This window comes from Mustela erminea, chromosome 20 (genome assembly GCF_009829155.1).
Source record: "Mustela erminea isolate mMusErm1 chromosome 20, mMusErm1.Pri, whole genome shotgun sequence".
Lineage (NCBI taxonomy): Eukaryota > Metazoa > Chordata > Mammalia > Carnivora > Mustelidae > Mustela > Mustela erminea.
In genome coordinates this window covers 33,026,017-33,045,736 of record NC_045633.1, presented here as the reverse complement: position 1 = coordinate 33,045,736, position 19,720 = coordinate 33,026,017, and the positions used below count along the sequence as shown (strand labels likewise).

Sequence of the window (19,720 nt, the reverse complement as noted above, 5' to 3'; positions counted from 1 at the left end):
CTGGCTGTGGAAGGTGAGGGCCAGGCTGTCTCCGGGGCCAGGTGCCACGTGCCCCAAAGCAGCTGTCCACCTCCACGGGCATCCTGGGACCTGTTTACCTACTAAAATCCACACCCCTCTGCTTGGCTGACCTGTGCAGGTTGAAGTCAATCGGGTCGCTAACTTTCCATCTGCTAACGCAAGTGGGAAGATCGGGACCCAGGGTGCCCCTCTCGGGGCAAAAGAAAAAAAAAAAAAAAGAAAAAAGAAAAAAAAAGGAAAAAAATAAAAAAAAGAAGAAAAGAAAAAAGAAAGGAAAAGCGTGTGTGGGGGGGGAAGCAGAGACATAATTCATTTATTTAACCCAGAAACGGTTATACTCTGCAACCCTGCAATCCTCTTACACAACTGTTTTGGCAAACCCCCCTATGTTCCAACAAATATTAAACTGTGCTTGCCACTTGTCTAAGGAATCTTGCATTAATAAACATGAAGAAGAACACTTTTACCTCCCACTCTCAATGACGGGACAAAACAAAGACCAGCTGTATTCATCAATGGGTCCTTGTTCTGCACATAAAGGCTAATTACATTTTGCTTCAAGCCTCCGCGTGGAAAACTTCCCCGCTGCAAGTCGGCCTGCGCTGTCCCAGCTGACGCGGGGTGGTGACTGCTCACAATAAACCGGGCTCTTAAACCGGCCTCGGTGCCTTCGACCTGCGGGCTGCTTTCCCAAGTGCAGGGGACATCTCCCAGCGACAGAGAGGCGAGGGCAACGTGGGCTATTGGAAGCCCCTGGGGAGCCCACCTTCCCCAAGGTCTGCTGATCACAAGCACATACCAGGCCCCACTCTGCTGATTACGGAAGACGGGACGGTCACTATGGGCCATGCTAAGGGCCGCCCGCACCCGCTCCCCGACTCTGCACCACGCCGCTGTGTAAGGAAAGTGGGAGTGGTGGTCAGCGAGTGCCCCCACGGCCACGGGAGAGGCCCGGACCCCCGCCCTGTGAGCAGGGAAGCCTTCTCTGAAACCAATGCTGGACCCTGCCACCCCATCCCCCTTTTGTGATTTAAGAATTCCCTACTCTCGGAGAGAGAGCAAAGAAATGGTTTAGAAATGTTTTAAGACCATTTGTGAGAAGGTTTGCCCCTGGTGGGCTTCTACTTGTACGTATTCATGAGAAGACGTCTAGTCTACTAAGAGACACGTACGGTGGGCCCGAGGCGGATGGCAGAGTGACAAACCTTCCCCATAAAATAAAGCGGGAGAGGGATGCGAGGTGCGGAGGCTCCACACACAGGCGCTCTCCCAGGCCGATGGACTCCCCGCAAAGCTACAACAGAGTCGTGAGGACTGACTCAGTCCATTCTCCACATTTTTTGTGGATTACTTACTCTGGGAAGCATGTACAGTAAGTTTGGCCCTAGGCTGCCTTTTGTTAGCAGTCAGTCCACTTCCAACTTGGGAAATGCCCAACCCCTATGCGGGCCCGAGTCCGCTGTCCTTCCCCCGCTCCCAACACACTGGGCACCCGCCCTGCCCCATCCCCATGTCTGGCACGACTGGCGGATGAGCCCGGCCGCCCCGTGTTCTCACACACCCGCACTCCTTTGCCTCCAGCAGCCCCTCACCCGAACTCATCTTTCAACCACAAACCACATGTCACCTCCTTCAGGAAGGCTTCTCTGATTACCCTTTCCTTTTGCTCCAGCTGGCTGAGCCTTCCCTAGAGGCTGCCCACTGGCTGCCGCTGAGTTCGGCCACGGGAGTTCTGGCAGTGGGAAGCGCGGAGGGTAAGGGCAGGGGTCACTCTTCGTCCTCGCAAACCTCAGTGTGGTACATCCCGGCCAGTCCTGGCTCAAGCTGCCACATTCCCTCTGTGGCATCCCTGCTGCCAGCCCCTCGCTGGAGTGTGCTGTCTTGGGGACACCCTGGCAGCACACACGCTGTGCCAGCTGACGGCCCCCCTACCACCGCAGTGATCACACTGGATTCCAACGGCTTGTCTCCCCGAAGCTTCTACCTTGGGATTTTCAGGACCGAGCACAGGGCCAGGCTCAGAGGGGGCCCTCTAGGAATGTCGGCTGTGCTGAGCAGTGGCTCTGTTCTAAGTCGTGACCCTCCTGAGTTAGGCTTATTCTCGCCAAGCACACGCAGGCGCGCCGCACCCCTGCCTCCCTGCTCCTCTAGGGGGAAGGCAAGCAACTCCCGGCTCTGATCCTGGAAGGTGACGCGGCCCGAGCTCCCATGGCCCTGGAAAGCAGTCTGTGACGACAGCCGGTCCCGAAACAGAACATTCTGTTAGAATAAGCAACTCTCATACATTTTGCTTCTGTTTCCACTTACTGGAGTTTAGCGAACATAAGCAAGTCACCCAGGGGTTTTCATTTCATTGGATTTTGGGGGGAAAAATCTTTTTGGCCTTAGGACACACTGAAATGATGAGAAATAATCTGGAAATATTTCTCACTGAGCCCACACCAGTGACCGCCACTGCCCATCAGATGCCAGTAAGGTTGTAGGAGTTGAGGGGAGGTCTGGGGCCTCTGGGGCCCCCCTGGTGACCTTGCTGGTTCAGGGGACCCAAGATTTAATTCTTACCTGTAACAGGACAGAGCTGGCTTCTCTGTCCAGCCCAGGAGTCAGTGTGTCTATAATCAGTAACTAGAAAAACACTCAAGACTGAAAATTATCCCTATCATCTTAAGAGGCGGTCACCTGGGAGCAGGGCCCTGACAGGTGGCCGTGCTGTCCTCCCCCAGCGTCAGCCTGGCCTCTAGCGAGGTCAGAGAGGGTGGGGACAGAGGAGGAGAGACCCTGACCCTCTGGGCTGTCTCCCGGCAGCTCCCCAGCCGCCAGATTCCCCACCCAGCGTGGATGGAAACCTGGGGGCGGGGAGCGCGTCAGCCCTTTCTAGATGGCTCTTTTGGGCTAAGTCGCTTCCCCAACGCCTAAGACAAACCATTCAATGGACACAAATTTTCTCTGTGGCTTCTCTAGAAGCCCAATAAAGAAAGGATGAGTCTAACCCAGGGACCAGTACTTAGCACTCAAGTGACAAGTAGCATTATTTGCTGTCATTTCTGAATGGCTTCGGTAGAGGCCGGATGTCTCCAGGCTGCTTCTCTTCCCTAAGCAGGTGCACATCTGCGGCTAACGGCACCTCCTCCCCGGCACGCCCCGGGAGGACAGGGCAGGAGGCGCCAGCTTCTGGAAGCTGAGCCTCTTAAAACATTCTCAGAGTAGCGGCTTTCAAAATAATTTCTGATTGAGACCCCCCCCTAAAGAACTGCATTTTACACGGCAACCCAATAACCGTACATTTGTGTTTTTAGATTTCTACACACAATGAACACGAAAGTGTCACAAAACAATACTCGACTTTACCCTGTGCCGGGAGCTGGGATACTGTCTACTCCGCTCTGTTTTTCTGTTTTCCATTCTTTTTTATTGCTCAACCCGCCGGCTGCCGCTCACTACACTGACTTTGTCCCTGTGACACCCAGTTTGAGAAACACTGGCTTAGAGGGGCTCAGAGACGGGCTGCACAACTTTTGAAGTGAGCAACAGAGCAAGCTTTGGTTAATTATAGAAATGCAAGACGTATCTATGTCTTCTAGAAAGAAATGTGGGTTACAAAAACAAAATAATAAACCTTGGCGGGGGGGAAAAAGAAGGAATTTACCAAGAAAGACAATGACTATTCTTAGTAGAGTAAAATCCAGGAAGAAATAATAGAAAAATAAGGGTGCCAGGCTGGCAGAATAGGGGGCCAGATACCAACGCCCCCCACCCGCCCCGGGCAGTGATGCCCGCACAGGCACAGCAGGAGCACAGCGGGGCACCCTTCTTACTGGTGCAGGCAGCCTGGGGGGCATGGGCTTCTGGGGGACACTGGGGGAGGCTCCCAGGACAGGAGGTGGCTCAACTTCTTGTCTGGTGGCCCTTCCTGTCTGGACTTTGACAGGGGAGACTGGGCAGGGACAACTGCTGCTGCTTTGTCATCTCTCTTGATTTCTGTCACTACTGTTCCTTCTTTTCCGGTGTTCTGCACGTGGGTGGAGTGTGCCCGTGCTGCCCCAGATCACGGATTTCCTTCTGGCAAGAGCCTCGTGTGACACACGCCCGCCCCCAACACACGCAGGCCCTATGTGTCCGTACATGGATGTGTCCGTACGTGGATGCCCAGTGTTCTAAGGGGTGACGCGAGTAAATATGTCTGTGTGGGAGCCAAGGTCGTGGACACAGGGAAAAGGGGACGTCATCCGCACAGACCCAGCTCCCCCAAGGGTCCCATGTGTCCCCTCTTCTGTAAGATGCCCTGTTCCCAAACTATCTTAGAAAAAGGCACATGTTGATGAGGCTTCCTAATAATTAAGGACACAAGTTCCAGTGTTCTATGATTTCAAGAGCTTACTGTCACACCATGGTTATTAGACTGACGCGAGCAGCTCATGGTGGTGCTGCTGTTGTCCCCACGGTAGCCCTGAGGCTGAGCGCGTCCTAAATCCCATACTGTTCTGTGAAAGCCAAGAGACAGGAGGGCAAAGTGGGGTGGCGGGGTGTCTTCCATGGATTAGCAAAGCTGGGGGACACCTGACCGAAAGCATGCAGACGGTGGAAGCCAGGCAGAGACTTACTTGGCAGTAATTTCTTCATCGTATTTGGTTTTCAGGTCAAATAATTCTGTTCGAGTTTTTTCCAGGGCTGAAAGGCAGAGGACATAAAACCTTAATGTAAGAACCAGTCGTTCAAATTAAATTAGAAAAGGTGAAGTAGGGGCGCCTGGGTGGCTCAGTCGGTTAAGCCTCTGACTCGGTTTCGGCTTAGGTCATGATCTCGGGGTCATGAGATCGAGCCCTGCGCTGGTCTCTGCACTGAGCGCGGAGCCTGTTCGAGTCTCTCTCTCGTCCTCTGCCCCTCCCCCCGCCAAAGAAAAAGAAAGAAAGAAAAAGTACACAAGCAGTATATGCGCATCCGAGGAGTCCAGGATAACGGAAGTGCACAGAAGGGGCCCAAATCCCCTTCCCTTCCGCCTCCTCTTAGCCACGCCCCTCCTCGGAGGTAATTCCTATTACTGGTTCAGTGTGTAGATTCCCTGCTTTTACATATATTTTATTATTTAAAAAATGCTCTCATACACAGTTACATAGATATATATTTTTTTCTTCCCCTCCCGACCCTGCACAGATAGGATGATCCAAATACTTTCTGAGACTTGCTCTTTTCCCTGAGCAGAACTGCATGGAAAGCTCTCCGTATCGGGACACAGGCAGTAACAGCGAGCTCTTGCACGAAGCCGGCCAAATGCTGGGCACCTGAGGACCCTCAGGAGCCAAGGTCCTGGGGTAAGGAGCCGAGACATGCTGGAAAGACAAAGGCCAGCGGGCTGGCTCCCCAGGAGGCAACTTACGTTCCCAGCAATACCAGGAGTGGGACTATTTTCTTATACTCTCGCCAACACCGCATATTATCAATTAAAGAAAATTCTTCTGACAGTATGACAGGCAAAACAATCTTTCCCCTGATTTAATGAGCATCCTCTTGCCTGTTAAGAATTGTTAATGTTTTGTCATGCATGTACCCGCCACGTGCGTGTCCCCCTCAGACCACCTGTTTGCGTCTCTGGCCCCTCGTTCTACTGGACCCTCGTTCTACTGGACCGTTTATCTCTTTGTATGGATTTCCTAGTGAGTTTTTAAGGTGTCTTGAGGTCTTGGGGGGTCTCATTCACGTGTCTGGAAATGTGCTGTGGTTATGTTCTCACACTCGGGCATGAGGTACTCCCTCGGATTATGAGGTCATCTGAGGTTTTTCCCCCCACGTTCAAATTAAGTATATGACGCAGTTTCCCTTTCAGGGGAAGAAAAGAAAGAGAAAGAGAAAGAGAAAGGAGGAGAAGAAAAAAAAAGCATAAAGAAACGATAAAAACTCCAGAACAACCTTTTCGGGCATCTTAAATTTTAAAGTTCTACTAGTACTGTGCTTAAGATGGGAGGATGTGTTGTTTTTTTTTTTGTTTTGTTTTTCCCCCTCTTGGTTCCAAATGAGCCGTCGGTCCTTGACAGTTGGGCGATTTAGATGTGTTTGTTGGAAAAAGAGCAGAAAGAAAGGGCGGTGTGTGGAAGGGATGGGAAAGGAATTCAGACCCTCCCACCTGGACGTGAACGACTCAGGGTGGGTAAGAATGAAGTCAAGGTCGAGAGGCTGGGGGGAGGGGTCTGAGGAGCATGAGCTCCTTCACTCCTCCAGGGGGCCTGGGACAGGGATGGGGGTGTGGAAGGGGGAGTCGGGGGACAAGGGCACAGCCCAAAGCCCCCCACTTCCGTCTTCCCCGAAAGGACTTGACTAGGATGCAGAACGTCCCACCTGTCTGCAGACTTTGAACTTTGTGCTCCGCTTCCTCCAGCTTTGAGGTGGTAGACATCTGCGTCTCCTGCAGCTTTCTAGAAAGGAAGAGAATAAAGCCAACTTGGTCATCTTATTCCCCAACGTGAACGTCCTGTGTGCTTTGGAGCTCGGCGGCCAACAGTCTTCGTGGCAATCCATGCCAATGGCCCTGGGTGCATGATGGGGCTACCGCTGGGGGCGCCACGAGCGTCACGTGGCTGCTCCCCAATCTTCAGCGCCCAGACTCTGTACCCACATGCGACACAAGGTGGAGTGTGCATCCCGCGGGACCTGACGCAGGCTGATGGCCACAGCCGGGCATCTTAAATGTAACTTGCTCTTCACGTGCCAGAGATTTCAAAAAATAAAAATAAAAATCATCATCACGCACTCATTGTTTTCCGAAGTTCCCCAAGAAGAATGATACATTTACATTTTGCTGACACAATGAAGGAATTTGTTGGAATAAAGGATGTGCTAATAGATGTGACAGCTGCTCCACGTCTGTTATAATGGAATGTAAATGTGACCATAATACCTAATGCGCGATTGTCAGTGTTTGAACCCAGCGTCCCCGGATTTACATTTCCCCTGATCTCCAGATGAATTCCCTGGTCAATAAATAGCATTCCTTCCTCCTCATCTGCAGAAAATGTCTAAAAATAAGTTTATTATTTTTACATCATATGAAGAGAACACACGCTCTCAGACTAACAAACCTGGGAATACAAAAAAGTAGAAATTACATCGTTTAAAAAAATTGCTCAAATTTCCATCCCTTATGGAGAAGGGATTGCTCACGTTTTCACATATTCCAATTATAAAACTATTACAGGTTCTGAGTTAAAAAAAAAAAAAAATCCCACCGGCTCAAGTATACTATAAACTCACACGTAATATACAACAGTGTGATAGACATTCCCTGTCCCTTTCAGTGTGAAAGGGATCACAGCACGCGCGGCTTGCCCACTTTTTCACTTACTTCCTTACTTTGGAAATGTTCTACACCAGCATACGTGGCTCCCCCTCATTCTTATTAAATAATTAATGTAACCAGCCTCTGCGGACTGTTGGATTGTTTACTGCCTCTTCCTACTAAACAATTCTGCAGTGATCATTATGTAGACATTGTTGCGTAATTGTGACAGTGAATCTGCTGGAGGAAGTTCTAGCAGAGGAGTTAGAACGGTCAAAGAGTACGTGCGATTTTTTTTTATTATTGTTGTTCTGATAGATATTGAGAAACTTCCCAGTAACCAAAAAAAACTCACTAATTTAAACTCTTGCCAACAGTATGTGAGTGTTTGTTTTCCTGCGCCAACACTAGATAAAATTAAACTGAATTTTCCTGCTGAGTAAAGCTGAGCATTTGCTTCTCTTCGTACGAACTGTCTGCGTATCTCCGGCGTCCACTTCATAGCTCTCGTTTTTTCCTACTAATCTGTGAGGGCCCTTATGTGGTTGGAAAATGTCTTCTCAGTTTTTTGATGCTTTTACAATGTTTATTGTTATTTATTTTTAAATAATCAGTTTTCAATTATGATCAGAAAGAAATACCTACTCCAAAATTACTTAAAACAGAATGCTTGCCCAAGTTTTCTTCTGGTATGTACACAATTGAATTATTAATGTTTAAAGCCTAGATCGCTTTCAATTTCTTGGTGTAAAGAATGACATTAAAAAAAACATCATCTAGCTTTATCTTCTATCCCGAGTGGTCAGTCTGGTATTTGCATCTTTAAATATAATTAATTCTTTTACCTAGTTTGAAAAGCCAATTTAATAATATCAAATTCCCTGATGAACTTACTCTCACCATTTCAGATGCATGACTTTGCTCTGTGTAGCGGTAATCACGCTGTATGTAATTGTCCATCCTGCATTTTCCACTCTGTGTCATGCTAGATACATCGCTGGTCTTACTTCAAATTCTACACTGTTATTATTTTAATGGCTGTGCCATGTTCCAGCTGGCGATGGCCCGGCTCTACCTACACATTCCTCTCTGGCCGGCATTCTGATGGCTTGCCTCCCCAAACCCTCACCCTAGGTAGTATCAGTAACATGGTGAGAAACTGCTCTGGGCGTCAAGTGCTATTCTAGGAGCCCTGACCCTGTGGGGCTCCCTTTTCCCCTGGGGGCAGTACCCAGCCCTGCTCTCCCACACTGTACAGGACCTGCTTTGGTCCTGCTGCGAGGACTCTGGGAGGCCGAGGCTGGAGTGCTGAGCTGGGCTCTGGCCCCACCTCTGGGACCAGGCTGGCCGGGAGAGCAGGGCAGGTCCCGAATCTGAAGCCTTGTTTCTCTATCTGTAACAGATTTTACTGACATTGGCTGCTTGATATACGGAGTGTGGCGAGGTACAGAAAAGAGGCCAAAAACCCAAAAAAGCCCCCCAAAAAACAAAAACCCCAAGATTTGTGGCTGATGTTAAATATCCGCATTCATTTCGGCAGGTGGCAGGATTTCGGCGTGCGTCTAGGGCGTCCCCAGAGAGGGCACAAGGCCACACCCTGTCAGCTCACGTCAGTGCATGCCAAGCGCACACGCTTTGTGCTCAAGCCTTGGACCCGCGTGGCCTTGACAGACACACGTGACTACCTGACGCCACCCTCTGGTAAGTAACAAAGCATGGCCCTCAAGGTAATCTCCCAGATGACAGAGTAAGGGACACCTTGACTTTTCAAACAAAATTTTGGCGAGAGCCGCGCGGAGTGTGGCTCGCCATCTGGGCTGGTCTCCCGAGCTTGCTCCGAAGGCTCCTCGCAGAGTCAAGTTCAGGGCTAAGAACATCGTGTCAGTGCCTTGCAGACCCCACTGGACACTCACCTCTCCTTTTCCGCAAAATCATTTTGTAACTTCTGTTCCTTTTCGAGAGCTATAGTCTCCGCTTGGTTCTTCAGAGTCTGTTCATATTCTCGGATTTTTTCTTTAAGTGCTTTTATCGTAACCTCTGCAGAAAATGGAAACATGGGAGTGAGCAGCGCAGATTCTGTGCGGCTACACACACAAGCCTTCTGCGACCTGGTAGGATCGCTGTTCTAAACTTTAGCTCCTCAACCCTGACACAAAATCAATGGTTACGAGTCCCTTCGGAGACCTTTTACTCTCTAAATGTTAAATTGAACTTTAAACATTTAGGCTGTGGAGGATCAATGGATTTTGCTGGGAAGAAGAGCTACGGTTTCTTCAATACGACTTACAAAAAAGTGGGGGGGGCATCAGTGGTCACACAGAATATCATCTTATTGATAAGCTTTAAATTAGTTCTCTACTGAGGGAAGATGAATCGTGTTTTTGTGCAGTTTAAGTACTTTCTCACAGTTCATAACAGTTCATAAGCGTGTGTGCGTTCTGGAAGAAGGCGTCCTGGCCAAAGTCAGGTGAGTCTAGAGACGTGCCTGGCCCCATGCTGCGGTCCTGCGGGTTCACAAGTGATGGGGTACCGTGGGGGACGTGGTGTGCTAAGCAGGCACGGTGCACGTCTAAGGGACGCACCCCGAAACTGGGAGCTGTGTGTGCAGAGCAGGGGGCTCCTGGAGGAGCCAGATCTCTGGGAGAGTGCCAGGGGTGTGGGCAGAGGGCTGGGCGACGGAGGAGCTCTGCGGGGCTCAGTGCTCAGAGCCCCTCGTGGGGCAGGGCTGGCCCCAGAAAGCCTGGGTCCCACCACCACTGAATGCATACTTCTAGCCCTTGTTTTAATGAACCCAATGGGAACGCCAAAGCAGATGTAATGGACAGGGCAGCGCCCTGATTCAGACCCGTGGGTGGCTCGAGGGCAGGCCTGTTCCGCCTGCTCCCTCCCACAGACACCCCCACCCCACCCTCTGTGCCGGACCGTCCCTGGCAGGCACTGAGGTCCCAGCTCCGAGCAGAGCAAAGCTCTCGGGGAGCTGCACCTGCTGCGCGTGATCCGTCTCGTAGAAGGCGAGGCCGAGAAAGGGCCAAGGCACGAATGAATGGGGGAGCCTAGGCAGGTTGACTGGGGGAGGCCCGGATGGTGCTTGTGACAATGGGGCTCCAGGCTCACGCGACAACACTGGCTGCCAGGTCTTCGCCCAAGTAAGAACTTGCTTCGGGGCCCTCGGTCCTTCAGGTTGTGACCCACATGCGGCTTTTACAGCCCCAGCTGCACAGACGTGCGGGGCAAGGCCGGAGCCCACGCGCGGGCGGTTAGTACCCGCATGGCTTAGGGGAGAAAAGCCAAAGGCTCTTTCATGAAGAGAAGAAATGGGCCCTTTTCATGAATTGGAACCCGAAGGGCTCTCCTTAGAACCTTCCACTTTCATTCAGTGGAAACCTCTGGGTTCTCCTTAGAGAGAGAGAGAGAGAGGGGGGAAATTAAAACCAATGACCCCGTCAGGGCATCTGAAAGGAGAAAGGGGGTCTTTCTGCCTTTGGGGCTGGCTGTCTGGGGCCTGAAAGAAATACTGTGTGAGCCTCATGGCTAAGCACACACGTCGCTGTAGAGCCACAGTGACAGGGACAAAGCTGGGCAGGAGTGGACCCAAGTGGACACCACGACAGGTCAGCTCCGAAAACACACGCACGCTCTGTAAGTCCAGATCTATGTGACTGTGTCACTGTGGAGCATTTCTGCCTCTCACAACTGGTGGGAATTATTTGTGTTGCCCGTGGACCTCAGTGCTCACTCCGGCGGGGTTTCTCAGAGTGACACAGCCATGCTCCCCCCAGGGGAGGCTGGGGTACCAGCCGGGGGCTCCCACTCTGTCTGACGGCATCTCTTTGCCATCCCCACCGCGCCCGGGCTGCTTGCTGGCCAGCCGAGACTAAGCCGGGGCTGGCTTGTCCTGGAACCTCTGGTCCTCCTCCTGCAGGCCGGCCTGGGTCCGGGACATTCCCCAGGGAGGTCCCAGCTGGAGCCCCTCCCTGTGAGCCCGTGAAGGGGGAGGAGACTGGCCGCACAGAGAGAACCGCAGTGCTCTGCTCTATAGGCGCGCCTGGGCGCCAATGTGCTCAGCTTTAAATGGCGGGGAAAGTTCTAGCACATGATAAAGAGGCCCTTTCCGCTCTAACTTTGCATCCATCTACACTACGGCTGTGACGTAAACACACGTCATGTGCACCCCACCTTTACAAGTAAAAACCATCATATACTGGGAAGAAAGGAGCGGAAATCGTCATTTTGTAAAGATATTAATAAATAAATAATGGTGAGAATTTCTAGAAAAAACAGCCATGGGCAGTAAGGTCCTCTGATATTTACTGAGTGCCAGGAAAAGTGCGCTAAAGAGCCCCCCAGCATCTCAAGAAAGCCCACCGCAATCCTTAGGGGTTATGATGTGAGGCTTCCCACCCAAGAAAGAGAGGATTTTCACGAAGTGAGGTCCCTCAATCACTTGTTTAAGGTCTCAGAGCTAAACAGTGGCCCTGGAGGGTCTCAAAGCAGGTCTGTCTGCCTCTGGAGCCTTGTTCTGAAGTCTGGGGACTAGGGTATCTCACTGAAAAAAGCCCATCAGATGGGGCCTTTGGGGAGGACAGCCCATACCTGGTTACAGTTCCTCGCAGGGCCGCTGGCCCTCGGGGAGCCAAGCGAGCCCGGTTGCCGAGGGAGACCACACAGGGCCCAGGGCCCACCTGCACCTCCTCCAACAACAACAAAAAAATCCATCCATAAAAAACAGGACGAGCGGGTCTGTCAAAATGAGACGTCAGAGGTCACGGGAGGGAGAAAGGCAGCCCCTCCTCCTGGGCAGTGCTGCTAGGAACCCGGATGCGTGCATTCCTGGGTTCTCTCTCACCTGGAGTGTGGGGGGAAGGCGGCCCCTTCTCTAACCTAGATCCCAGCCCGCTGTGTCCAGTGTCTCATTGTGAAGCAGGACAAAGCTGTCCCAACGCACCCCAAAGGCTTACTGGTCCCTGTGGAGCCAGAGTGAGGTGGGGGCTCCTGGGGGTTGGTGTACTCCCCACGATACGGGGGAAAGGGGGTCCTCAGGACCGCCTCTCAAAGCCTGTCTCCAATGGTCTCAAAGCCAAGGATACTTTAAAGATCTAAGTGATTGTTCTCCAGTGCATGGAACAGATTGGAGAAAGGGCTGCTCCCCCAAAGTCACCCAAAAGGCCAGCAGCCCCTGGCTCCCAGCTCCTTCCTCGCCCACATGCCTAAACCAGAACACACGGGTGACGTTTTAGGTGGCGCTGGCAGAACGACTGGCAGCGGCTGCGACATGGGGCTGCGCTCAGCCCGCAGGCTCCCGCACACGGTGACCACATCTGGATTCAAGATGCCGCAGAGACCCCTCTGTTCTTCCCCGACAGGAAGAGCTGGGCGACCTCTGCCCTCCCGACCTTGGTGGGTCTCCAGCTGGGCAGCCCGGCCGGTTCTCTTTCATTCAATTCGGAAGGACTAGGGGACGTGGAGCAGCGGCCATTACCAAAGGACTTACGGGCTCTGGCCCTGTGATCACGAGCTGGCTCTCTGACAGGTGTCGCCCACAGGCAGCCCATCAGCCTTCTGAAAGGCTGACCCCATCCCACGATGATCTGGGAAGAACTGCAAAGACTCCTGGGCAGGCCCGTCCTGGGGCTGCAAGAGCAGGTGTCGTCACCGGGCTCGGGAGAAGTTTTGCTTCTAAACGGCTTCGCGTTATTACCCTTATCATCTCTCTCTAACGAATCTGATTTGGGTCCCACCCTGACTTCCTGACGTGGAATCCAGTTAGAGCTCGTCTGGACAGCGTGCGGAGGCAGTTAGAGGCAGAGGGGAACAGCAACAACAAACAAGGCGAAGACAAGACAAAAAGTAAAGCACAGAACCGTCTGGCACCCACCTTGATTTTTCACTTCGGCAAATTCCTTGTTGTACTCTTCCAGAGTTTCCCGAAGCTTCTGGTTCTCTGTTTCAATGTCGTGCAGACGCTGCACTTTGAGCTGGAGCTGCTGCCCGAGGTCCAGGGCAGGCACGGGATCTACGGGACAGGACAATGCACGTCACCCCAACTCTGGGCACAGACCAGCCACGTTCATGGCCCGGAGCAGGCCAATGGCGGGGCCCAGGAGGTCAGCCTCCCCTGGCTCCCCCGAGGCTTCTCTGCCCCCCTGCAGAGCCCCAGGTGACAGGCCAGGGATGCTTCTCTGCAGCCTACAAAGGATGGGCACGCAGCCCCAGCCTCCAGGGCCACAGTTTGTGGTTGTGGTGTGGCAGTGGCCACGGGTGCACTGGGATCTGCCCACAGCTCTGGCATGGTGCAACACTCGGAGGATTTCTGGGTCCTCGAGCTGATGGACAGGAAGGGGACACACGTGGCAGACGCAAGGGGAGGCATCAGAAGCCTCAAGTCTCCTATAATGCTTGGGAGGCTGGAAGTACCACTGATGCCCTGACAGCGTCTTGCTGTCACGGACACCCTGAAGGACGTTTTCTCACTGGAGCTTCCCCACCATCCCAGGGAGGGGTTGTGACGGCGTGTCGTGTTCCTGTCTCACAGGTGGGACTAAAGCTCCTGGGAGCACAGTGGCTTGGCCAGGGTTTCCCGGCTCCGTGGCGGGCTGCCCAGCTGCAGGGGCGAGACTCCCCGGGTCACAGTGCGGATGCGGGAGACCGCACCTGCACGGGTCGCATGACGTCCCGCGGGCCAACTCAGTGTGTGATCTGCGATCAGACGGACCTACACAAAACTGGATTCTCCCCTCAAATTCCAGACTGCAGACATGGAACTTGCAATACTGACTCTTGGCCTTTTGACTCTATTGCTAACTCAGCACGCGGTGGAGACGCTGATGCTCTCCGTTCGTTCCTCCGCTGCCAGAAAGGTGCGTCTCTGGTCCACCTGCTGGGCACCGGGCGAGCGCCTCCCCTAGAATTCTCGGCCGGTCCGCGTGGAATAACCCAGTCCGCTGGGCTTAGAGGAGATTACTGGAGATATTTCTGGTATGGACGCCAGTCTCACTTGTGAGGTGGCTGCGAAGATTTAGTCTCTGTGGCAGGAATGCTAAACACCGGGCCCCGAGCATCAACAAGGGCATATATTCAAGAGCGCACTTGATTTTCAAATACCAGAGTCATTAATTTTTCAGACCACCCTCGGTTCCAGGAAGTGAGGGGAGATGTCCCATGCCCGAGTCGGCCAGTCCGCCAGGAGCCAGGAGCCCTGCGAGATGCCAGCGTCTCTGCAGAGTTTACAAAGACGCCGGCCCTGGGGAATGTCCAGTGCAGTGGCGGACCTGCTTGCGGGGCTTTAACACAGCACTGGCTGTCACGCGACAGCCAGAGGGGCCGGAGGGGGGCATTTATCCTGGGTGTCTACACAGTTTATGACTATGTCACTTTCTCATTTGTGGCTCTGCATTATTATTTTAATCAGCATTAAAATATTTACATTAAATTAGATTTCAAAAGCTATTCTGGGGAGACGGGTCCTTATAAGTAGGGGGTAGTGGTAACCCAGAGGCAGAATTCCTCAGAACATTCCAGGTGCTGTGTTTTTTGTCCCTTTTTTTTTTCTTTCATTTCACGCTTCTCCAGGGTACTTTCCTACCTCCCCACCTCCAACACCCGCCTTTTTCACCCTTCTGTCTCCCTGTGGCCCCACGCAGGTCAAAAGGCCTGAAGGACAGAGAGAGTCCGCCCAGGGCCCTCTTCATCTAGAACACCCATCTGAACTTGACACTGAGGTCAGGGAAGGATTGAGAAGAACCACTGCACTTGGATAAAATTCTATTAACGTTCGCGCATGGAGGCTTTCCAGACAGCTGCCCGTACAAATTATATTTTTAAAGAGCTAAGCAAGTGTCCTGCCCTCTCCGTCCCAAAAATTTCTGGCGACAACTTTTCTAGTCCATTCCTTTTAAAAGGCCAGGACCCTCTGTGTCTGCTTCGAATAAAAAATAGCTTCCCTCGTTCGATTCAGCCAGGAACTCAGTGACATATAAAAAATAACATGCACATTATCAAGTGAATGGGAACTAGACCTTTAGACAAAATTTCAAAGCATTACATTGTAAATGAAAATTCTGGCAATCTCATAATTATTCATTAGGCATGTATATTTAATTTAACACTATTAAAGGTTAATGCCTAAGTAGCAAAACTGGTCACAGAATAAAGAATGAACTCAATGTTCAAACATCTCTATGTATTAAACTTCAAACTTTACTACGGTACAGTTGAACGACTAGACGCCTCCAGCATTTGAATATTGTTTTGGATTATGTAAAAGGCATTGCTGAAGTCGCTCTTAGGCTTAATTTTTATTACTTGTATTAAAGGAACAGCTAATTACCACATGACAATATAATGACTCTAGCATTTTGGGCTGGAGACCAAAACAATGAATCTCGGCGTGCCGAACCCCAACCTGTATGTTAATCCAGGGGAAATCATGGCTTTTTGTCTCATTAATGATTCCCAGGGCCATTAAACCCCACACAAGTATTGTTGGGTCTCATTCTGAATGTCACAAGCCTCCGACCTCGGCAGCTCAATTAGGGAATTGTCTGGTGGAGGCCAGAGAACACACCAAATCCTGCAAAACCGTCTCCTTGCCTCTTCCAGTTCAACGGGCTTGATCGTTGGTTCCATCCACCCAACGTGACAAACTTGCAAAGTGTTTTACAATCATCTGATAGTTAATTCCTAAAACGCTCTCTGAGGCATTATGGAGCTCATTATGCAACACAGGACCCAGAACATAATTACAACAAACAACAACAATGCCATCACCTGTATTTACCCAGCACCTTCTCCTAAGTACATGTAACATGACCTCATTAATTCCAGCCGTCACAGTCAGAGGTCGGGGGAGGGGGCGCTGGCATCCCACCCAGGGACTTGGGTGGCGGGGCGGGGGGGGGGGACAGTCGGAGGCAAACAGGCGCGCACAATTCTAATTAGGATTTCTGCTTCCTGAACCAGCAGCCAACTAAATTATACTGTCTCTTCAAGCACTAATTTAACAAGTATTTCCTACGCATCTCTCTGCTCCGGGCAAGGCCAGGGTGAGGCGCTGGGATGAACGTGCGGCAGCATCAGCTGGGACCAGCCTTACGGGAGAGACACAGCAAGTTCACAAATGACCAAAGGGAAAGCAAAGCGGGCGACACTGACGAGATGAGCTGGAAGCTACTCCCGGATGGAGACAACTGGCAAAGGTAAACTTTTTCTTCTTTTTTTTAAAGAGGTGATAGGGTTTAGACCTGAGGAGACCATGGGGGCAATCGGGCCTGGTGGGAGATGCAGCAAGTGGGCACGGAAGCGCCAGGCAGGGCCAGGAGAACACTTCAGTCCGACTGCTGGCGCCCATGTACATTTTATGACGTCAGGACCGTTCTAGGTGCTGGGTGGGGGGCATGGCGATAAGAAGACAAAACCCTTGCTCTCAAAGGCCTGACATTCTACTGAAATGAAGGAAATGGACAAAAAGCAAAACTAAACAAAACAAAATACTTTTAAGCACTGCCAAGCAGGACTATGAGAGGAAACAGGGTGTGGGAACGGGGAATGGGTCCTGGAGACAGATGGACAGGGAGGGCTTCCTGGAAGAGGTGGCGCTGACATTAAGATGTGGGTGCCAAAGATGAGAGACTCTGAAGCCTCTTGGCAGAGAGAAGAGCAGTGCAAAGGCCCGGAGGCGGATGTGAATGTGGCATATTCCGGGCACAGAGAGAAGCCAGCAAGGCTGCGGTGAAAGGAAGAAGGACTGCAAGGGACACATCGTCAGTGACCGAGGCCTGTGTTTAGGTAGCTAAGGAAGAATACAAACAAAGTTAAGGAGAGAAAGAGAAGACATAAAGAAGAATCAAACAGAATTCTGGATCTGAAAATACCAATTACTGCCGACACGGTAAATAGCGCATCAGTTTCATTAAAAATACAACGTCTGAATCAAGTTTGTATTCAGTTCTACTCCTGATGGGAAAACCCGTCAGCAGAGGACGCTGGTAAGGTAAGCCTCTGGCCTACAAGAAGAAAACTGCCGTACTCAGGACCAAAGAAAGGCTTGTTGGTTTAGTGGCAAAGTATTTAAGAGTTTTAGGCTTAAAGACGAGTTACGCAATTTTCTTTTGAAAAGTTAAATGTTCCACATTAGCTGCCCTGTTCTCTGATGGCAGATGGCTATCAGAAGTACGCTACCTTACAGACATTTTTGAAAAAACAAACACATGATCTAGTTGATGTTCTAATACTGGGCACAAACCCACTTCTTGAAAGAAGCTCATGCTATAGTGATAGCATTTCAAAAGCAGGTATTTGGAAACATTCCCATCATCATCTAAACGTACAGGCAAAAACAACGTCCTCTACGAAAATGTCTCAGCCACAAAAATGACTGCAAAAAATAGGATAATCGGGGGGTGGGGTGGGGGGAGATAAGTTAATAAAAACAGAACTAGAAATGACAAGAGATAATGGGATTAGTTGATGACAACGTCAACAGCTATTATAAGCCTGCTCAAGGATTTAAAGAAAAATATAAACACAATGAGGAGAGAAATGGAAGCTACGAAGAAGAAGCAAATGGAATTCTGGAGCTTGAAATACAATGTCAGAAATGGAAAAAAAAAAAAAAATTCCCTTAACTGGCTTAACACCAGATTAGACACTGCAAAAGAATAAAGATCAGTGAATTCACAGACCCAATCACAGAAACTGTCTGAACAGGAAGAATGTTACTAAAACCTCGGCAACCTACGCAATGGTACCAGGCGGTCTAATGCTGGTCCTGGAGAGGGGCAAGGAGTAGATCTGAAGAAACAGGGGAGAAATATTCCAAATTTGGTAAGGGTTATAAACACGAAACTCCAAGAAACTCAACAAATTACAAATAGGCTAAACACAGAACACCAATAAACCTCAACAAATTGCTGAAAAGAAGAATAAAAAGGCAATCTTAAAAGCCAGAGAAGAGAAGGCTTGTTCTGCGCAGGGGAAGAAAAATAAGACTAACTAGGGACCTCCTGTCAAAAATAAAGCAGGCCAGTTCTGAGAGACAGAGAGAGAGAGAAACAAACAAATAAACCCAAAATTGCCAATGTACAGTTTTATACCCAAGAAAAGTGTCCTTTTTTCACTGTAAGAAATGTTAAGGGAGATGATATAGACTGAAAGAAAATGGTGCCGGACAAAAACCTGGATGTGCACAAAAGAATAAACAACACCAGAAATGGTAAATATATAAAAATAAAATGCTATTTTTCTCATTTTTAATTTCCTAAGAAGATCATTGACTATTTAAAAGCAAAAATAGTAGCACTTGCTTCGGCAGCACGTATACTAAAACTGAAACAGTACAGGGAAGATTAGCTTGGCCGTGCACAAGGATGACATGCAAATTTGACAGGCATTCCATATTTTTCTAAGGTGAAAGAAGAAAGCAAAAATAGTAACAATGTACTGCACCATTAGAACATATCTAGAAATAAAATGAATAACGATACACAAAGGACTAGAGAGAGAAAATAAGTGTATTGGAAGATTCTTCCATTGTATGAGAAGTAGTATAATATTATTTGAAGGTACAGTGTAATAAATTAAAGATGGTGATTGTGAACTCTAAGTAATCACTGAAAAAATAATACAAAGAGTTACAGATAACAAGACAATTGGGGAGGTAAAATAAGATCATAAAAAATAATCAAATGAAGCAGGAAAAAAATAACCCAAACCAGGTAACACAAGTAGGAAACAAACAGTAAGTTGGCAGACTTAAACCCAACTTTATCCATAATTATACTCAATGTAAAAGACCTAACGTTCCACTTAAAAAGAAGATTGTCAGATTGGACAATAAAGGAAAGCATAGCTGTTTATAAGAAATGCAACTTAAGTATAGTAACAAAAAACAGGTTAATAGTAAAAGCATAGAAAAAAGATCAAACATGAAAACATTAATCAAAAGAAAGCTTGAGTGACTAAGTTCAAATCAGACAAAGGAAACTTTAGGACATGAAATATTACTAGGGATAAAGAAAATCATTGTATAAACTTAACAGAAATTGTATGATGCATTTCCTGCAACCACAACAGAATAAATCAATGACGTAACTTCCCTACCCCAAGAAGAGTGAATAAAACCCAAAGTAAGTAGAAGTTGGTAAACAGTAAAAACAAAGAGTAATAAAACTTAAATCAGAGGGGGAAAAGAGAAAAAGTAAGGCAAGCAAAAGCTAGTTCTTACTAAAAAAAAAAAATCATTAAAATTGACTAGCCTCCAGCCAGAATGATCAAGAAGAAAAAAGAGAGAATCCACAAGTTCTAAGATCGGAAATGACAAAGAAAGTATCACTACACATCCTACAGATACTTGAAAGATAACAAAATATTATGAACAACACTATACCAGTAAACCAGATAACTTACATGAAATGGATCGTTCCCTGAAAAATTACC

General features: G+C 49.5%; 1 protein-coding gene and 1 non-coding gene across 12 annotated transcripts in view; one reads left to right on the top strand and one right to left on the bottom strand.

The window, feature by feature from the left end:
• Positions 1-19,720, bottom strand: part of CUX1 (cut like homeobox 1) — a 352,520-nt gene that overhangs the window by 129,988 nt on the left and 202,812 nt on the right. For all 11 annotated transcript variants that reach the window (XM_032328405.1, XM_032328410.1, XM_032328406.1 and 8 more), the window contains exons 5-8: positions 13,164-13,301; positions 9,202-9,325; positions 6,352-6,428; positions 4,623-4,689 (exon numbers count right to left, since the gene is read on the bottom strand). In XM_032328405.1, coding sequence (XP_032184296.1) covers positions 4,623-4,689; positions 6,352-6,428; positions 9,202-9,325; positions 13,164-13,301 — 406 coding nt within the window. The remainder of the gene's footprint in view (positions 1-4,622; positions 4,690-6,351; positions 6,429-9,201; positions 9,326-13,163; positions 13,302-19,720) is intronic.
• Positions 18,585-18,686, top strand: LOC116581562. Its single transcript, XR_004282107.1, has one exon. It is a non-coding gene; the product is annotated as a U6 spliceosomal RNA (small nuclear RNA).